This window comes from Paralichthys olivaceus, chromosome 1 (genome assembly GCF_024713975.1).
Source record: "Paralichthys olivaceus isolate ysfri-2021 chromosome 1, ASM2471397v2, whole genome shotgun sequence".
NCBI lineage: Eukaryota > Metazoa > Chordata > Actinopteri > Pleuronectiformes > Paralichthyidae > Paralichthys > Paralichthys olivaceus.
The window spans coordinates 28,262,501-28,283,229 of NC_091093.1; the positions used below are offsets into that span (position 1 = coordinate 28,262,501).

Genomic DNA, 20,729 nt, shown 5'->3' on the forward strand with positions numbered 1-20,729 from the left:
CCTTTGGACCCTTTGAGTCAAAGTTATTAAACAAAGACACACATTACTATACATTTTGATTCAGATTCAGATTCAGACACTCAACTGAGGACAATTGTGTTTGCTTATTTGGTAGAAACTCATCCCACCCTGTTGTTGCTGGTATGATGTCAGTCATAGAGCAGTCAAACATGGATGAGGTTCAGTTTTTGCCTTCGAGCTGAGCCTCGTATTAATCCATCTGACAGTGGAAATCATTCAGGGTTCATGTTTTAACACAAACATTAACTGCGTATAATGTCTCAACACTCACCTGTCTACCTGGCTGATCGTCGTGTGCTACACGTTCTTGTTTGCATCCACCCACAGCTTTTAAGGGCCGATGACCATTTTCTCAGAAGTCGTTCCAGGATTGAGGTTGTGAACGAGAGAAGCAGAGACCAGCAAACGGATCCGGCCGTGATGCAGAACTGACACACTGAGGTCCTCTCAGTCAACAGGGCAGAACTCAGCTGAACACGTCTGGGACATTTGTATTCATCCCGTCATAAATACACTCTTCCTGTTCTTCTTTTATAAAAGATACATAAACATTTGACTGTGCAAAGACTTCATCCTGAGTCTGATCTTACCATCTTAATGATTTCATAATCATTTAGTTCTTTATTTGATTATTTATTTGTGTCTTGTGTAAAAACTTTGTGTGACAGCATCGAGCAGTGTGATTACACTGGAGCTGTCCATGGTACCAAGAACACTTACCACAGCTGAGAGTGAGGAGTTCACGTCACGACCTTTAAAGTAAAAATAAAGTCATGTATTACATCAGCTTCGTTGTTGCAATGATTAAAGAAAAATGCCAAACATTTGCTTTTTCCAGCTTTTGAAATGTGAAGCTTTGCTGCTTTTCTTTGCCTTTTTCTTTGTAATTAAATTAAATGACGGCTTATTAAACCATCTACTGGATAAAACAAGATGTCGTCATTTAAAATAAATAACAATACATTAGAGTAGTATTTACTCACAGGAGGAGGTTCTGGGTCTGAAGCTTGAGTTTCATGTTCTCACGTGTCTGTGTGAGTTTTTTCCAGGTCAACTGGAGACTTTAAATTGAGCGTAGGAGAGAATGTGGGCATCAATATTTGTTTGTCTTTGCATGTTGACCGAGTGATGGACAGAAACCTCTTGGTCAATGTCAGCTGGGGTTGGCACCAGCAACCTTCAAAGGAGAAGATAATGGATGGGTTTGGAAACAAACTGACGCTGCAGGAAGAGAACGAGAGGAGAAGAGGAGACAACAAGAAGGGATTGTGATGCTGATGCCGTGAATCCCAAACACCAGTAACATTCTTATTACACTGAACTTAAAAAGAGAAACACCCTGATGGCACGAAGGCTCCATGAATGTGAGGAGGAGCCTGTAGAAGAAATCTGGTCAAAAGAAGCGTAAAATGGAGAAAAATAGAATTTTACCTTGAGATCTTCAGATGCACATCTTCATCCGCAAATCTAGATAAAAACACAGAGTCTATATATATATATATATATAGCGGAGAAACACTTGTGCTGCTGTTTTTACCATATCGAGCCGATATGTTTAGTGAAATGAAAACTTCATTTCATATACAAATACTCATATTGTCTAATTGACATATTGTAAAAGCCAACTGCAAGTTTATTTAAAACGTGTTGTAGTGGCTGATGTTTTGTCCTTCCGGGTTTTTTTTTGATTGTTTAGTGTATATTACACAATTACATCATATTTTCTCATTCTGGTTTTATGCAATTTCGATTTTGAAGGAATAATCTGTAATCTTCTTCAAACAGGTCCAATATTATTCTGCCGCAGCAGCCGAGGAGCCAGCCCCCGACATCACACGATCATAAGTCAACACGCGAATGTTCGTGCTGGAAGTCGACACCATAAATGAGACGCAGCCTCATTCACATAAACTCACATTCCTTCCCCTGCGTGAGTCGAAATCTTGATCCGGTCTTACGTCACTGTGCTTTTAAAAGAGCCTCCTCCTTTCATGCCCATGTAGGAAACTCACTATTATTATATAACATCTTACAACAACATCCATTCAGTGTTACTACATTCAGCCGTGGTGAGTTCTCCTGACCAGCACAAACACAGTTAGAGTTGTTGACTTGAATATGTCACCACAAGGTTGCATCAGAAGAAATGAAACTTTTAAGAAAGTGTGTTTCACAGAAATAGAAAAATTCATCATTATAACATCAGCTTATTATTTACAAATGATATCATGGGATTGACGGAGCAGTGGCTCACTTTATTTTACAGTAAAATCAACACCAGCTCTACATTATTAGCTGTATTTGCTTGACTAGTATCATTTAAATCAATAATAGAGACATTCATATATATTAAAAGCTCAAATGTATCGTGATGATGCTGGTTTGTGAAACTGTTCATTCAATCAATATTCAACATCTACCTCTCTAATTTCTACATTTAGAGCTGAAGTGAATTATTTGAACGTACACAAGGTGAAGGCAACAACACAATCAGCTGCAGGAGACTTAACAAAGCACCAGTGATTATACTATCACTGTGAAAACACTCAATGAGAGCAGAGCATCTCACACACACACACACACACACACCCATTCAATGCAGTGTCTCTGTGGTGTTCCAACTCACATGCCTATTACATAACAGGGCTCCTACTCCCAGGCCCGACGCCCCTGGCAAATCCATGCACGCTCTGCTACACATGAGCTATTTATAAACTGCACCCAAGACAGGGCTGGTCAGAAATACCGCTCCAGTCAATTATTCATTGAGAAACATTCCCAAACAGAGCTGGGAGTGGGGTTCGGTTGCACAGGAATAGACCAAAGGAGCTCACGATAAATAAGGTCCATTAGCGATGCAGCAGCAGCAGCAGCAACAGCAGCAGCGTTTGTCCTCAGTGGTGGAGAATCTGAGGGGGGATGGTGGTGGTGGTGGTGGTGGTGGGCTGCAAATTTGCTCTCTCATGTGTTGTGCTTGTATTTATAGGAGTCTGTGCATACACGTCAGCTCCTCTGCATCCATCTTGTTCCTTCACAGGAGGCTAAAAATAGCCGGCTGCACTGTGCATGTGCCATTTTTAGTTCTTGCAAGTTAAAGAGAGAGAGAGAAAAAAGAAAAGATGCAGCAGAAAAAGAGAGTGCTGTTTCACACGGATACTACGTGGTTGCTTTTTTTTTTTTTAGTAAACGGACGGACACAGTGTTCCAGTGTTTAGTTAGCTGCTGCTCCGAGCTGCCTCGCCAATCTCATTAAAATAAACAGCTTTGAACTGCAAGGTTTTAATTAATGTGTCCCGCGTTTATTTCTTTAAACATTTATGAAACACGAAGTCAAGTAAGTTGTTTTGTAAAGTGCTGAAAAAGCAAAGATAATATCACTTTTCAGGGCTGTGGTTGTCAAAACAAAGTATTCTGAGGATGACAGATACACAGCTGTAGCATTAAAAGGTATAAGAAAGTACAACAGGCGGAACGTAGACGTGTTTATGAGCTGAAGGTTGAAATATGAAAACATGTGCTCATCTGTGAGTTGAAGTAGATTTTTAGCAAAAGGTTATTTCACATCCTCAGATCAAACACTTCAGGTTTCTGAATATAGTTGAGATTAGATTTGGCAGAAGGTCGTCAGTGAACATTTTTAATAGCTGCTTTAAAACTGACTCTGGATTAAGGTGTAAAAATCCACGAGTATCTTATTGTCGATACCGCTGCAGCATCACAGCTGCTGAATTGCTTTGGTCGTGTGCGCTCATTGTCCGCAGGCATTTGTTACAGCGGGTGATCGACTGGAAAAGTCAAAATTATATTAACTTGAATAATCATGAATTATTTTGATTTCATATCTTCTAAGTGAAGCCAAAGCTTCCTGATTTCCCCCTGGTGGCTGACCGCAGTATAAACCCTGCCTCCTGCGAGGAGGAGGAGGAAAATAAAAATAAAAAGTACAAAGATGGCTCCTTTCATTCAGGTAGTTTTTACCACACTGATGTAAGTTCACAAGTCAAATTCAAAATAATGATACTAGAAATAAAGATGAAAATGAAATGCCTCATTGAACTTTGAAATATTTGAGTGTAGAACAGACGTCCGTGGGGATATTGTGAAGATCTATGTCGTAATAATTTCCTATCCTGTAAGAAGAGGCAGCGTTGATTGAGCCCTGAAATTACAACATTACGATCAACCACAACATGAAAACCCGTAACTCAATGTTGAGGTAGATCCAAGTGACCAAGTCAGATAAAGGTTTCCAAACAATCTGAGTAAAATAAAGATCTGTCAACATTATTCAATCTCTTCCAGGATATAAACCGAATTCTCTCCCTTCTATTTTAAAGTCTTGTGCTAAAGTTCGACAAATAAATGTCACAACAGTTGGTTTTAAAATATGTGTGATATTTCAATCTATGCAGATTTATTTTGGTATTTCCATCACAAATAGAATTTATTTTGGACGCTCACACACAGAGGGAGTTTGTAGGAACCGACACAAGAAGTGTCCCTTATAAAAGTTGGACAGTGCCACCATTGGGTTGGTTTTATAATCTCTACTAAATAAAAAAAACTGGATGAAGTTTTCCATCATGGATTCATGTCGTGTTGATGTAAAATATTATAAGATTCACAGTTTTATTCCGCAAGAGACAAAGAACCGACACGGAGAAATAAACGGATGAAATCCACACGTTTCCTTTAATACTGTACATTTAATACAGATTCCACTTTAGGTTTTTTTAATAGCTGGTCAATGGCAAATCCTTTTCCTGCCGGATGATTTCCATAATTTAAGAAGCACATGTAATAGCATATTTCATTTTCTTCTTTCTTTTGTATTTAAATTAGCTTGGAGCAAAATCAGTTCTCAGGTCCCATATAAACAGGAATGATATAGAAAAAAGTGCAAAAAAAGAGAATTCCCATCTATTCGATGCATATGTTATTCAATTTGTCTCATTTAACCTCCGAGTTGAGAAGCACATTTCTTACCATCTCAGCAAAAGATTGAAGCAAATACTGTTGATCATTTTCCACAGAAAAATCCCAATTTAAACATTAAATAAAAATGACATGTGTCCAGGATGTAGTATGTTTGCTCCTTTAGAACAAAAGAACAATATTTCCCTTTGTTTTAGATTCTAAAATGTCTTCCAGAAGACAACAGAGTGACTTCAACAGACTGAGCTCAAATTAATGCAGAATGAACTGTAAATTTGGAACCTTGTTTAAACCTTGAAGGAGTTTGAGTCTTTACTCGACTTGAGAACAAGAAGTATTGGAAATACGTTGTGGGTAAAATTATCTACAGTTGTTCTCTGAGACGTTTCAGACCTGATACTTTCTGAGGATAATTCTCAAAAAGAAGAAGCCGTACATGTCTAGATATGAATCTGGAAACCTCACCTTTAACCACAGTCAGGTGTCTTACACTTTTATCACGTGTAAGCTATCTGTGGTCTTCAGATAAGTGTGTGTGTGTGTGTGTGTGTGTGTGTTCTGTATCTAGTGTGTGTATGAGCGCAGAGTACTGGTATCAGACTGGAAGCGTGGTTTAGGGCTGACGTCGTTCCCTCTTGGTGAGCAGATAACACTGGATGGTTCTAAGTCGATCTTTGGCGGGGGCGAACTCCGGCTGCAGCTTCAGGGTGGACTCGTACCAGCGCATGGCTTTCTCAAACTCCTCCTGCAGTGACGAAACACAACCACGTCATCATGACCACCCGGGACCTCCACTACTGCTTGATAAATACTCTCTGTTGTAGCACAGGGCTAACTTCACTCTGAGGAAACAAATAAGGAGTGATAAGGAGCTGACTGGAGCCCTTACCATCGCTATATAGACGTTGGCGAGGGTAAAGTGGTTCACAACAAAGTGGGGGGCTATTTCTACTGCCATACGAGCGACCGTCAGGGCATCTTCCCACAGCCGAGCATTCTGGAAGATGTTGGCCAAGCTGATGAGGGGCACATCCTTATAATTCACGAGGAAAAAGAATACAAATGATTAATTATATTAAAACAATACTTTATTCTGTTTGAGTACTATGAAGGTGAAGTGTTTTGGAACAGCCGATGTGTGACTTGCCTTCATGTGATGGGGGGCGTAGTTGAGAGCCTGGCGTAGACAGTCGATGGCTCTCTTGCCTTGACCTTTCACCCTCCAGTACAGAGCAGCCATGCTGGATAAAACCCACGATGTCTGATTCTGCAGTTTCAAGGATAACAGGTACAGTTTTAATTGAACTGGTTTAGCTTTTTAATAGCTGGGCACTACTTCCAATAAAAACATTGGTAACTTCTTGAAAGTATTTCTTTGCTGCAGGTTCTGTGTATTTTTTTCATGACTTGCTTGTGGTTTCTTTACGCTTCAGAAAATACAAAGAAAATGTATGTAAGCAGCCATGACACAGAGCTTCACTGTCGCTCGAACACTGTTTGTGATAGATTTAAAAGTTGAAACGTGGACTTCAGTCTTTGCTTCTTGTCCTTTCATCTCTTTCCTCAGTGGTAAAATCTGTCTAATGGTCGTCATTGTTAGAAAGTGATGGAAAGTTAACTCGTATAACCGAGAGAAGACAAACTTCTTATATTTATCTGATTTAGTTTTAGAGAAAATCAATGGGTTGATTCTCAATAGTTAGTAGCAACGACAGAACCGGAAACATTTGGCTAATGAGCAAAAGTTATGCAGCGGAAACTATTTTATTGAGTGCATAATTTAATGTGCCCGTGGCATTTCAAATTACATACTGCTAATTTAATAGCAGGTAACTGTCGCTGGGTGTGTAGTTTTGAATTATATGAACATTCTTTGCTGTTGTACAAACATAAATTAAATAAATAAAAAATAAAGTAGATGTTTCCAGCAAACTGGATCCACCAGAGATCCCTTACCTTCTCCAGCACTTTAGCGATACGTGTTCCCACCTGCTCAAAAGACTGAGGGGAGAACTTATCTTTGCCGAGGTTCTGCAGGACCTGTGGACGAGGACAAGAAGACACCGGTGAGACTCTTCACTCAGGAGTGGTGCTGCACTGATTGTTGTTTGTGGTTTCCAGCTGAAGCTCTCTTTTCCTCCTTAGCAATGTTAGTTCACATTATCTATGGCGTCTGCCTCACTTTACCTCACGCAGTTGACTTTCTCCGGTGTAGTGGATGGCGGCTCGATTGGCCACCCCTGCCAGGTGGTCGAGGGTGTGCATGCTGGCGGCGAGGTTGGCATTGCATAAAGGTTCAGCTGCTGGCTCCTGGAGCGGAGTGGCAAAGTCTATGTGTTCTGTGATACTGAAAAGAAATAAAGAAAAATATATAATACAGTTTTTGTAAGTATATATCTTTTTGGCCTTTGTGGCTTTATCATTAAATATTTACTGTGGAGAGAGACAGGAAACAGAGAGAGAGAGAGAGTGTGGGAATGATGTGCAGTTAAAAGTCTATCGGGCCGGGAGTTGAACTAGGGTCCACTGCTCAAGGGATTAAGTTTAGTTGTGATAGAGAGAGCCATGTTTTCTGGCTCCTGTTTTCTTTATCCAAACATTAAACAGGTATTTTATTAAAATATATGAACACATTTCTGAGGAATACAAATATTTGTGGATACATATTTCAGCATGTACTTAATTCAAAGTGATAATGAGGAACATGAATCCTCTTTAATATAAAATAAGATGAAAATGAGACGACGATTCGGACAGCGAGGGTCTTACTCAATATTCTTGGCAGAAACAGCCAACCAGGTGCTAGCTACAGTGGTGAGGTCTACCCTTCGTGTCCGCTGGCACTCCTCTGGTCCCGGCCAGCCAAGGCTTGTGTAGTCCCTCCATCGACCTGCACAACACACACAACCACAAAGACATCTCTCTCAGTTGGGTGAAGTCCAGCACCTTGATGCTTGCTGTGTATAAAATGCAGGTGTATGCGGCACCTGAAGGGCCGGGCGATGGTATAGTTGGCCCGCTGATCTCCAGGACAGAGTGTCCTCCAGGCAGAGACTCCATGTTCTGGCTGTCATCAGAGCCGGAAACACTCTCTGTCCCATCAACCTTAGCCTTCCTGACCCGCTTCACCTGGAAGGTGATCTGATGAGAAACAACAAAAAAGATCAGCTATACTTGCTACAGTCACATCAGTCACATTCATTTCTACAGGAGTCTGGTGATTATTAGTCAACCTCCGCCACACTTACCCACTCTGCTCCCTCGTCATCCTCACAGTTCCCAAAGCAGGGCCCACCACCGGCACGGGTACCCATGACACGGTCATTCTTTAGCACCCGGATACCTCGCAGGTCCCCCCGTTTGCCTCCGACATCAAGCGCTCCCTCAAACGCTCCCATCAGGTCCTCCTTTAGCTGCCACTCCTCTTCCCCTTCCACTCCGCCGCCTCCAAACGGGGTGGCCATTTTATTCGTTCCTGAGACAGAAGGAGAAGTCCGGTGCTGTCCAGCTGTTTCACCTGACCCATTGCTGTCCAAGATAACCTCTGGAGGGGTTGTATGAAAGAAGTGAATTTAGTTAGAGTGGTGTCGAGCTACAGGAGATATAAATAAATAAATAATCTAAATTAAACTGCAGGATGCAGAGTTGCCCATATATGATTTCGTATTATCATCATCATCATCATCATATTCTTACTCTCAAAGAGTAAGGAGTCCTCCATTGCAGAAATGGCCGGAAGGTCCTGGTTCTCTTCCTCCCATTCCTCCAGCTGTATCCCAAGTTCCTCCTCAACCAAGCAGGCAGCGCCCTCTGGAGCAACACAAGTCAAGAGACAAACTATTAATCCAAATCTTTCTGTAACAGTAGACGTGGATCACATGTTCCCATAACAAAATTAACAAATGTTAAATGTATGTATGTCAAAACAGCTTTGTATTTTTATAGAAGTACATTTGTAAAAATCTGGAACAAAATTAATATTCTGAGACTCCCACTCGTGTGGTGAATTATGTAACATGTCATGTTACTACAGAGGCAGTTGGGATATTTACTTTCAGCGTCTCTACATTGCTGACTTCATTCGCTGTCTAAAATCATTCTGGAAAACAAGTTTCAAACATTTCAACATGTGGAGAGTTGTCAGGAGAACATTAAATCTCTGCGCTTCATTAGTAGCCACAGAAACAGTTGTATGTTAAGTTTTTTTTTTTTAATGTTCTTATGCTGGGTTGAGTGCAGCTTTTGCTCAAATGTAGATGTAGACATTTTTTTTAGATAACAAAAATGATTGTGATAAAAATGATGGTAACATGTTCTGCCATGGATTATACCTCGTGACACTGCAGCATTATCAGAACGGTCTTATTGTAGCAGCTGTATAAGGCTCATTGTTGCACTGACAGGCTTTTGAAATTGTTTGTTAGCTGGTCCACAATATCTTTAACTGTTATAATACCAAACTGCGGAGTTCTTGATGATTACTGCTTTTTATATGGCCTGTCTTATAACGCTGGCTCTTCCTAGGTGTTCATTTTAAAGGATCAAGCAAATTCCATAACACAAGGAGCCATTTCTCAGGTGTAGTTGTCTACAGCAAACCAGGATTACGATCTACTTTTGATATTTAGTTTTTTTGTTTCACAACCAGCAATGCTGCTAAAAGGATCAAACATGTAGGAGGACCTGCAGCAACTATTAAAATTTGGGCGTGGGTGTGTGTTTTATGATCGCTTTTGTGACCTGATGTACTCCGTGTGCTTTGTGGGAGCAATATTTAGCTTTGGAGAATAAAATATAGACCTTTCTATATTTGGCATCAGCTATTTTCTGCAGCTTAAATTATTGAGTGGCAAAATTTCTCCACTTCAAAGCACTTTTCTCTTCACTCCCACTGATATGAATAAAGAAGCAGATGCAGCCTCTGTTCACATCAGAACATACTACTTGTTTCTCGCAGCTTCAAGGGACAACGTGTGTGTGTGTGTGTGTGTGTGTGTGGGGTGGGGTGGGGTCTGAGTGTAAGGCCCAGAGTGAGTGCATTTTGAGTCCATGTTGAATTTTCAGTTCGATATACCAAACTGGCAGAGTTAGACAAAAACAAAACAAACTATAAATATTAAAAAAAGAAATCACATTTGTTAGCTTTGATTAAATTGATTAATCAGAGAAATAATTAATAATCATCAGATTTAAATGATGAATAAGATTTGCATCAGATAAAACATCCCTTCCTTGAATGTTGTGAGTTTTAGACAAAATCTAACTTAAATACAAGTTCAGCAAAAAATTGTCTGGTTCTGCTTAAGAGGATAAATTGCACCTAAATATAATATAACACATATGGAAATGATCAAAGTAGGATCTAAATAAATTCACTTCATGTTTAAATATAAACATACAACATATTTTATGTGTCCTGTGAGAAATGTAGGTGATTTTAACACAACACACCTTTGCACTCATTAGACTTTAAAAAACACAACACATCTCGATAGAGCCCAACCTAAATGGATTTTCAGGGACAATGCAGATACAACCAAATACATAGAACTTGGATGAAAAAATATTGTACATAAGTGCCGATATCTACAATATCCATTCCTTAAATTAAATTATTTATATCAGAAAACATAAACACAGGCACTGCAGCAGCTTGGTCTATGAAATTCATAATGACTGATTATTATTGGCCGACCCATAAATTGGTCAGACTCGAGGTCTTAACATGCAAAACTCTCTTTAAAATCTCCACAGTACACAACAATCAAGGAATGTACCTTTAAAAGTATTGAGGCTAGAAAAAAAAAAAACTTACATTAAAGAGATTTGGAAAACTGTCCTGTTTGAGTTACTCACGTGGGCAGGACTGCCGGTGTGAAAGATTGTAAAGGAAGGGGTAAAACTGCAGACAGCGCAGCAGAGGAAGGCTGGTGCGACACTGCTCACAGCCAGCTAAGGATGAGAAGGAAGAGGAGGAGGAAAGGGCCGTCACCAGAGTGTGGCGGAACAAGGCCAGAGCACCTGTCACATTGCCCTGGGCCAAGTGCACGCTCACCAGGCTGAGCAGAGTGTGAGGCTGAGGAAAACAAAACAAAGGATCATTAGCTGATGGGTAACACACACAAGAAAACTGACACTGTGTTTACAGACACATGGACAAAACAAGGTATATGTATATGTATATTTTCCAAAGACTGCAAGAACAAAGTTTAGGTTTATGGTTAAGTCGTATTAATAACTTCAGTTCTTACAGTTATTCTCCACTTGTGGTTAGTGGATTGTCATATTACCATCATCCATTGTGTACACATGTGGCACGTGTCATGGGCTTTAACCTCTTTAAGGGAATGTTTTCAGAAAGGTTTTATTTAACAAGGTTTTGGAAATGTTCCTCATGTATTTCAGTCCATGCTGACTCAACGCCTCTTCCTGCTGTACTCTTTAGGGTAGTGAACAATCTGCGGTCCACTAAAGCAGTAAATTCATATTCTTGAAATCACCATGAGATGATGAGTGCTTTTTTTTTTTTGACACAATATAACTTCATCCTGGATGATTCAAAGTGACGAAGAGTACAATGTGTGGCCATTACAAGAAGTCAGCAACATTCCTGCATGACACAGCATTCAAATGTTCAGATAGTATTATGTGTGGGTCATCTTTTGTGCTGAATAGTGTAGTTTGGGCAAAGACGCACATCAAACACAGGTCACAGTATCCTTGCATAACCATGCACAGTGAAATAAAAAGGTAAATATTCTGATTTCTGTTTAAATATAATTCTGACGACATGTTACTGATGTGGCTTAATGTGTAAAGTACAGGTAATATAGTATATGTGAGCAACTCCAAGAAGGTAAGACTCAGCAGGTTATTTCCCAGTGTGCATTTACCTCTGATTGATTAAGTGCCAATGCTTGCTCCAGTAGTGTTTGTGCGTGGGTGGTCAAGCCGTGGTGTAGCAGCAGGTTAGCAGCATTGGTGAGGGGCAAGTGGCGGTGGGCAGGCGGAGCTGAGCTCAACACTTGGCGCAGGCACTGGAGGGCACGGCTGCCATTGCCTTTAGCCCGCCAGAAAAGCGCTGCCTCATTGTGGACCTGCCAGCGGGGTATAGTGGCCTATACATATACAAACAAACTTCTGTTAGAGACCTAAGCTGGTTTGAACTGGGAGAACTTGAGAGTGGTTGGAGTGATTCACGATTGAGTTAGTAACAAAGTGTAAATTCCCATTCAATAGTTGTGCAACTTTCTTCAGATTCAGACTCTCACTTATTTTACTCGGTGGTGAGATTAACATTATTGTGCTACGAGAACGGAGGATCTCTCACCTGTTTCATTACTTCAGCTACTCTGGAGCCAATCTGCTCCAGTGTCCATCCTCCACTGCGTAACTGCAGTATCTGTAATCACACACACAGAGTTCCTACACAGTTCCAACTACTTTTTTTGCAGACTTCAACGTAGAGAAGATGTTTAATAATAATAATGACTTTATTTTTCAACATTTTATCAACATGTTTATGGAAATTCAAAATTTTATATTTTGGAAAATACAAACCAGGGAATAACACAGAGAAACAAAGTAAAAGAACAATTTAACTTTGTGCATCTATCTCACTCATTTTCCTATTCAATCCGTACACACACTCAGACAGATACCTGGGAGGCAAATGGATCTGGCAGCTTCTTCTCTTCTAGCGGCCAGTCTAGTGAAGCTGGCAGGAGGGCGGGATATGGTTGAGGGATGGGACCACAGTCCGGCAGAGCCACTGTCTGAGGAGGACTGCTCTTCCCATAGAGAAGTGATGCCACTGGGCTGAATATGCACAATTAAACATAATAAGTTTTGACACAAACTTGCCATTTAATCATTTAAGCTTTGCTTTGATAGGTGGTTTTATTCTAACACTATGGTCTGTTCATATCTGGCATCAAAAGGCATATTGGGTAATCCAAACACAAGTGGACAGTTCTTAACAAAAGGTAAGAACACGTTATCGAGGGTGCAATGAGACTCAGTCAGACAATATGTGGAGCTGGTGTGGGCTGCAAATGGCCACTGTCTTTTAGCAGTGTGCACAGGTTTGTGTTTGTTCTCATAATTATGAATATGTATTTCCATATCTGTCCATAGATTCCTCTAAAATGAGGAACATGAATATCCAAATTCAGAAATGTGCACTGACCTGAGGGCCTGAGTTTCAGGTGGAAGGAAATAGGTTGGGAGCAGGTGAGCAGGTGGAACACTTGGGTACTCATGAGCACAGTCGGTTCTCTGAGGCCACAACATCTTCTGGATGTCCTAAGGCAACAACAGTTTAGCAACTCTTGCTCTCCACGGTCTATTTTCAGCATTTTCAAGAGTACACAAGCAAACCACACATAAATTGCAGAAATATCAATTAGTCTGCATCTGCGTCATATTTCAATTTCAACCCATTTAATGTTTTCAAAGGCTTAACTCTTCCTATAATCTTTTTTTGACTCCCCTCACATTTATCTGCAAGACTAAATGTGATCGAACAGTTACTTGGAGTCAACTTACCTTGTTTGACCAACATGGTCTCTAAATTTTGCTGAGTGTGCATTTGCATTGGATTGTTTTCATTTATCAATATTATGGTGGACTCAGCTCTCATCTTACCTGTGTGTAATCCTGACGGCTTCCCCACAAGGCAGCGGCAGGATCTTGGTCTCCGGAGACAGAAGGATGAAGCTGCAGACTGGCTGCTGTCTGATTTGAGTTTCGCTCTGACACGTGACCGACGCTGGATGCCACTGATACCTCCTCTCCAAACTGAGAACAAAGAGAGAAAACAGAAATAGCCGAGAAGCAGAAATTGACAGAAGACTTTCCTCGTTTGTGTTTGGAAAAAAAAAGATGCTTTTGCTTTGTCTTTGCTGAAATTAATGTCGTACTTTTTAATATTTGACAGACTCACCTGGACGTAGTGGACGTGTTCAAACAGATCACCCCGGTGATAGCGCACAGGCAGGTCAAAGGGGCAGTAGAGGCTGCGCTGCTGCTGACCCAGCAGACACATCTGATGGTTCCCTAGAGCACATGACACACAATGAACGGACTGATGAGCATGAAGATTAAATCTACAGTGAAGTGACAACACATCTTTTTAAGTAAAATGATGCTTATCTGGTCACATCTTGAGTCCACAGCAATGATAAAAATGAACTAACAAAAGTTAGTTGTTCAACTAACTTTTCTTCGAGTATTGGAAATTAATATATTGAAAATATAAAATCTTAATAAAAAAAGTACACTACTTGTACACCTGACGATTGCTCTGACTGCTCTCAGCTCTTTCATGCCCTGGTCTCATTGCTGTGTGTGGCATCCTACCAAGTTGAGCTTCCTTGGCCATCTGGGTCTCGTGGATAATGTTGTGCAGGATCTGCTCTTCCTGCAGCAGCTTGTGTTTGTCCAGTGCCTCCTGCTGGCGAAGGTAGTGGTCGTGCTGCTTCTGGTACTCCTTCAGCTCATTCAGCGTCCGCTGCAGGGACCTATAAATACAGGAAAATGAGGACAGGAACTACAGGGCTGTTGGCAGAAATACAATGCAGGGTATCTGTAAAGATCCTCTGCATTCATGAACAGAACACTGACTCTCTGCCAGCTCTGGGTGCTTTCCTTTTTCTTCCACACTGACTACTCCAAATTGTTCTTGCAAGCCACTGTTGGTTGAAATCCTCATTGTTCAAACAGAAATACAGAGGACAGCCTCATGTACTTAAACCTGCTCACAAACTTACAAGCTCAATTGTAGAGAACTGTCAAATAGAAGTAAATATTAAAATGTTAAACAGTGAAAAGAAAGAAAAAAGAATGTCCAGGATTAAACACGACACTTGTTTCAGTGCTTATCTACCTGTGCTGGGCTTCCAGTCGTTGCTCCAGCTTCTGCTGACAGAGCACAGCGTGCTTCCTTCTCAGGGCCTGCTCGAAGCCTGGCTGGGCCTGCAGTGCCTGCTCGTAACACAGCACTGAGTGGTTGTACTCCCCGAGCATCTGGTTAGACAGCAGTGGAAGAGGAGTCATGGATATGGCAGAGGTCAAACACAGATTTGTTTCATTCAATCAATGTGTCATAAAACAACTAAACTGAGCACAAATTATGAACAGTGAGTATGAAACACTGGTATACAGCTACGGGGACTATAAATACAAGTTTTGTAAAAATGCTGGTGATTTAATTTGGTCCTTTTAGAAATATAATGTTATCTTGAGTCCTGGCAGGAAATAAACTGTATCGTCAGGGCACAGTGAGAAAATAAATAGCTGACAGCTAAATTCTGATTTGTGTGTTTTTAGTGATAGCTGGTGAGTAAAAATCATTGTCCATGTGTCCATTAGGTACACATCCATTTTCTGTGAGCTCAGGTCTCAATAGTTAGAATGAAAACATAGCTTCCTATTTGTTGATCACTCATGTAAAACCAGCAAGATAACTTGCAAGACTCTAGACTCGAACCGATCCTCAAGGACACATCTCATACAGGCTGAATGAAAATCAAGACGTTCTGTGACCATCACACACAGATGAGGTGGGCGCAGACTAGTCCAACAAATTCAGGAAACAATAGTTATGACGGTATGGCATTAACCATTTGATTAACCAGCTGGCACATGTGGGGGTTAAATACAAAAACCTCTAGAGCAGTTGAATGCAGTGCCTTTGACTTACAGCATAAATGTTGCCCAAGGTGTAGTGGCTGGTGAAGAGGTCTGATGTGAGATCAAGGGCAGCATGGGCGAGAATAGCAGCATCTGCTGAAAAATGGGCACGGTGCAGGATGTTGGCCATGTTGACCAAGGCTACATCCTTATGCTGCCTACAAGAACAACAAACACACCCACAGAATATGAGAATGTGGCCACCTGTGAGCGGCCTCATACAATATTGCACAGTTCACCAATGCTGTGGGTTTTATGAACAGCGTTAGAGTACCTTGGGGAGAAATGCAGAGCACGGACCACACAGTCCACTGCTCTCTGAGGCTCGTTCTTCATACGCCAGTAAAATGACGCCATGTTGTATAAAACCCATGATGAGGAATTCTAGAAAACACAGACAGTGAACACAAGCACACACACAGTTAATTTTAAACTTTTTCAAAGAACTAACTTTTAGGCCATGTAGCTTCTTGCTTTACTTATGTGCAAATGACAGTTGCTAATATTTCCTCCTCTGGCTACAGAATTGAGTATGTATGTTTTCCCAAAAAGAAGATGTAGCTTTGTGAGGTAAAGCTGTACTGGCAGACCTTACCCTCAGTAAACCTTGGTGGATGCGGTGGCCCACCTCATCCACACTGCGGCCCAACTTATGAGACAGTGCACTAAAAATGGGGTCCTCCTTCGAAAGAAGTGGGGAGGTCAAGTTTGCTCTTTCCTGCACACCCTGGAACAGACACATATTCACAATCACTTACTTTTAGAATATGATCAGTCAACACAAACCCCACATCGCTGTCCCACTCCAACTGACCTCACCAGACAGCAAAGCTAACTGAAAAGTATTTTACAACTAGATAAACAGCATATCAACTTTCCAAAAACACACTTGAAATGTATCTACAAATAAAGCAGATGTGCTGGTGCCCACTGACCAACATGGTGGAATAACCCAATAAATCAAAAAAAGCCAATCAAAGGATGACTCAATAAAATATAGTGGACTTCTCTGGTTTGTCCACTGTAACTGTAGCTTAATATTAACTTTAGTCATTGGCATTTGAAAATACTAATAAAAACTTACTCCAGAGACTTGAATGCGACCTAAAGATAAAGATCATGTAGTTCTTGAGATCTTGACAAACAGATAACATTGACTTGCATATCTCAGCAATAAATGTGTTGAACTCTGGCACTAAAGAGAAACTTAGTTTTATCATCTTGTAGAAAATGTTGTTGATAAACTGTGACCTAATGTTGTACAGAAAAAAAAAAGCTTCCCTCTGAGCCAAGGTTCAACGTTGCAACCAAAGTGGTCGCATTAACTACCATTTTTCGAAAGTGTGCAAGTTCAAATTTCATATGGTCACATTCAAGTGCAAAATAAACGTGAAGTTATTTTGGTCCTGTACTGGCAAAGACAGCAATTGTGGTTGAAAGTGGCACTTTTTCGTCTTCACTGGTTCAGTCAGTCTCTCACTACTAAACATCTGTTACCATGTTCCAAAGATGATGAACTGTACAGCTGCTGATTTTAGAAAACAAAATAAGGAGAGGGAGAGCCAATGAGAGGTCTCAACTCAGAACTAACTGATGATAGTGCAGAAAGGGAAACAGTTTGAATAAGAAAAAGTACCAATGCAGTACTGACATGGTTGTGGCACAACAGCGATGTTATGCAGTGTGTGTATTCGATGCTATGAGGTTTGTCCATTGCTGGCAACTCTAAACTTGTTCCAGGATCAACTTATTTCAAGCTTGAAACTTTGAAGATGCAAACCCACAGTGAGAAACAGAAAACCTGCAGTAACAGATGCTTCATTTGAATCACATAGCCTCTCCCCACTTCCTTTCAGTGGTTAGATGAGAGTATGTCAAACAATACTGTCATCAAGTTCAACCCCGCCAATAACACAGTGAATGAGAAACTCTGCTTCACAAATTTCAAATCCAACATCAAACAGGTTGAGAAAAACTGGCAGAAAGTGAATCCAACTTATGCCAGCAACATGATTCATGCTTAGTTTTTAGGTGTGATATCAAACAACATATGGGAAGAGTGTTGAAAAAGGGTGTGAACAAATCATGTGTTTGGTAAGAAGGTTGGCAGCGCTAGTGCCAACAGTGGAAAGTTAGTCTGGAGCTCTGCTCTGCTCTGAGCTGTTACAAAGGGAGGACTGAAACTGTTTTCTTTTCACTTCTGGATAACTGGGCTCTAATCTATTGACACACAGCTGCCTCCACTATTGCTCTTTAGATTGAATTTCACATTAAGATGTTAGGGTCAATACTGAAGCATTACTAAAACAATCAACATTGCGTTTTGTTTCATGAAGTTGTCTGAGCCTCCTTGACTGAGAAACTTAAATAGCATCAGTATTTATATATTTGACATTAAATATCCACCTGATATCTCATCTTCTGTGCTCTGGTCTAAAGTTTCACTAACCCTTTGCCAGAACTGATTTATTCAAGACTGCTTTTGCTGTTAGCGCACAGAGTAATACAAAAAATCCATTATAGGCATACTTTAAATCTGCCAATGACTACTTCAACTGTGAGCCCATATTCTGGTTGTTTTTTATCATCTTCGACATGTGTCTGTTCTTTTACCCCTTAAATACTCTTCACAAACAGCATTTCAGTCGAAAAAAGCATGTTTAACCAAACTAAGAGTAAATTAAATTCCAAGTTCGATGTTTGCATGAAAAAAAACTTTCAAAAATCCTATTTAACCTTGTACTGGAGATGTAACAGCATCACAGGTGCTTCCCCCGCTTAAAAACAGAGGAGTACTTTGGCATATTAGTTCGAACAAAATATTCACTGTGTGATGCTAATGTGAGTCATTTCTATCTTGTATCGACAAGTTTGACCTCCACTCACCCTTAGATGCTGGAAAGCATGGATACTATAAGGTAGTTCAAACACTTTTGCGCAGTCAGGCTTTTCTAGATCTGGAGGTAGAGCTGACCGTGAATCCACATAGTCTTCAGGACTGCAGGAAGGAGAGAATTGTTTAAAGATGACAAGCGCATTAATAATACCAGACATTCAATACCTCCACATCCAAAACACGGTAGAGATGAGAAAAATAATGTTGACAATGATGTGCTTTATTGAGAGGAGCATACCTGATGTCTTTGCTCTCCAATGAGATATAAGTTCCATCGTACAGGTCCAGGTCTCCCAGGGGTACCTTAGCCATGACACAGTCAGCATCTTCTTTGTAGTGTCTCTGCTCCAGCCCAGTGTCTCTGTCCTCATTCTCCTCAATGTGAATTTTCTGTGCCACGAGCTGCTTCTGCTCAATAACGAATCAAGGATGATCAATCAATGTGTGGACAAGAAATGGGCAATTGACAGAAAACGTGAAGCCAAAACTCGAGAGTTGGTGAGGTTGACCTGAATGACCAGACAGAAACAGTCACTAAAACAGCATCCTTGCACATGACACAGCCAAACACTATGTTCATACTGCAAGTCTTGGTGCTTCAATTTTATTCTAGATCCGACTGTTTTATGTAACTGGTCGCACTATCTTTTAAGGTGTGGCCTGGATCAGACTCCAATGTGAAATGGTCACGGCCATGATGTAACCCGCATGAGCAGAAGAATAACAAGAAGGCAGACGCAGCGCGCTGGAATATGTGTATGGAAGTAAACTAAGAGAAGAAGTCCGTAATAAACATGCGGAGACCACAGATGTGAGCGTTTGCGGTTAAATTTTTCTCCTGATATGCATTAAAACAAAGACCGGTTATGATACGACCCGTCAACTTGTACAGACGTGAGGTCTAAAACCTCACTGTCCCTCGACTGGCTACCTCTGTTGCAGCTGTCTTCCATGTTTGTTTTCGCTGAGTAACTCCCACGCACCTCTTCACAAAATTATGAGGAATGTTGACGTAGAGTGACATAAAAGTCGCATTGAATTTGGATACGGGTCAAACAGCTGTTCACGCTGAGGTCGCATTTCAAAAAATCTGATCTATATAGCGGATTTAGAACCACATGTGAAAGTGGCCCACATGTGATTTGAAAAGATCAGATTCCACGTGATTTGTGCCGTTCACACCGACATTAAACCATCAGATCTGGGTCACATAGTGGGGGGGGGGGGGATAACATAGTCAACATAGTCAAAGTGGAAACCACACACCTCCAGCTTCTTGAGGTAGTTCACACGACTCTCTTGCCTCATGAAGATCACAACGTCATGTGGATGCTTCAGATTCAGAGGCGAGTCGACCTGAAACAAAAAAAAACAAACAAACACAGTAAGCACTGACATCCTGGCAATGAACGAGTCTGAAACCGATCCAGGGCCAGAACAGGGGGTGACTGTTTATTCAAGTGCTGCTGACACACGTCTCTTGGCTGCAGGTGAGCCAGCTCAGCTGATCGCGACCTGTCACACTGGCGCTGTCACTGTCTTCACCTCTGGATGAAGGAGGCAGTGGATCTGTGATACATTTATAAAAAATGAATCCACAGCGGAGGTCGACGTGGGCCTGACATGTTCTGGTCATCTTGACCTCAAACACCAAACGACAACGTCACATTTGAGGTGACTTGGGCTCATTTCACGTAATTCTTGAAACGACAGCGGACGACTGGCGTTGAGTTCGTCTAACAATAGTTCAATAAAATAAATATTAAATGAGATAAAATCATATTTAAAAAAAAAAAAGAAAAAGACCCCTCTGTGTTAATGCTAACAAAACAGTTAGCCACACAGGCTAGCCGCCTAACGTTCGCAGCTATCAGGAGGGCAATGAGCTAAGCTAGCTAGCTAGCTTACCTGTTGTTGGATCTTCCCGTCCTCCGTGACGACCCAGTGCGTCGTAGCTCCGCCGGAGTCCGCTATCAGCAGGCAGAGGAGGACGAGGAGCTTCCCCTGACACGACGGTGCTTTCCCCGGACAGCTGACGCGACAGGGCGAAGACTCGGGACAGATTTTCCCGAGGTCCGCCATCTTTCTGTCTCCGCTGGCTTTCTTGGAGCGCCGCGGCCTCCGGTCGCGCGGGGGCGCTGCTGGGGAACAGCGCGACTGCTGCCGTTCCTCGATGACGTCTGGG

At 41.3% G+C, this 20,729-nt stretch overlaps 1 protein-coding gene across 2 annotated transcripts; it reads right to left on the reverse strand.

The window, feature by feature from the left end:
• Positions 1 to 4,694: 4,694 nt before the first annotated feature.
• ttc17 (tetratricopeptide repeat domain 17) lies at positions 4,695 to 20,727 on the reverse strand. 2 transcript variants are annotated; one of them, XM_020099496.2, is made up of 25 exons: positions 20,453 to 20,727; positions 19,811 to 19,900; positions 18,783 to 18,952; positions 18,535 to 18,646; positions 16,244 to 16,375; positions 15,923 to 16,032; positions 15,659 to 15,806; positions 14,843 to 14,982; positions 14,317 to 14,477; positions 13,901 to 14,013; positions 13,603 to 13,755; positions 13,145 to 13,251; positions 12,618 to 12,774; positions 12,287 to 12,358; positions 11,850 to 12,074; positions 10,813 to 11,032; positions 8,653 to 8,766; positions 8,205 to 8,500; positions 7,944 to 8,097; positions 7,726 to 7,846; positions 7,144 to 7,303; positions 6,913 to 6,996; positions 6,104 to 6,223; positions 5,846 to 5,989; positions 4,695 to 5,701 (listed from the first exon to the last, which is right to left on the reverse strand). In XM_020099496.2, the coding sequence occupies exons 1-25, from the start codon at positions 20,624 to 20,626 to the stop codon at positions 5,570 to 5,572; spliced, it is 3,609 nt and encodes a 1,202-aa protein (XP_019955055.1). In that variant the 5' UTR covers positions 20,627 to 20,727; the 3' UTR covers positions 4,695 to 5,569. The 2 variants fall into 2 exon arrangements, with proteins under 2 accessions (XP_019955055.1, XP_019955054.1); XM_020099495.2 differs by having other exon boundaries at positions 13,145 to 13,260; positions 20,453 to 20,681.
• Positions 20,728 to 20,729: the final 2 nt, after the last annotated feature.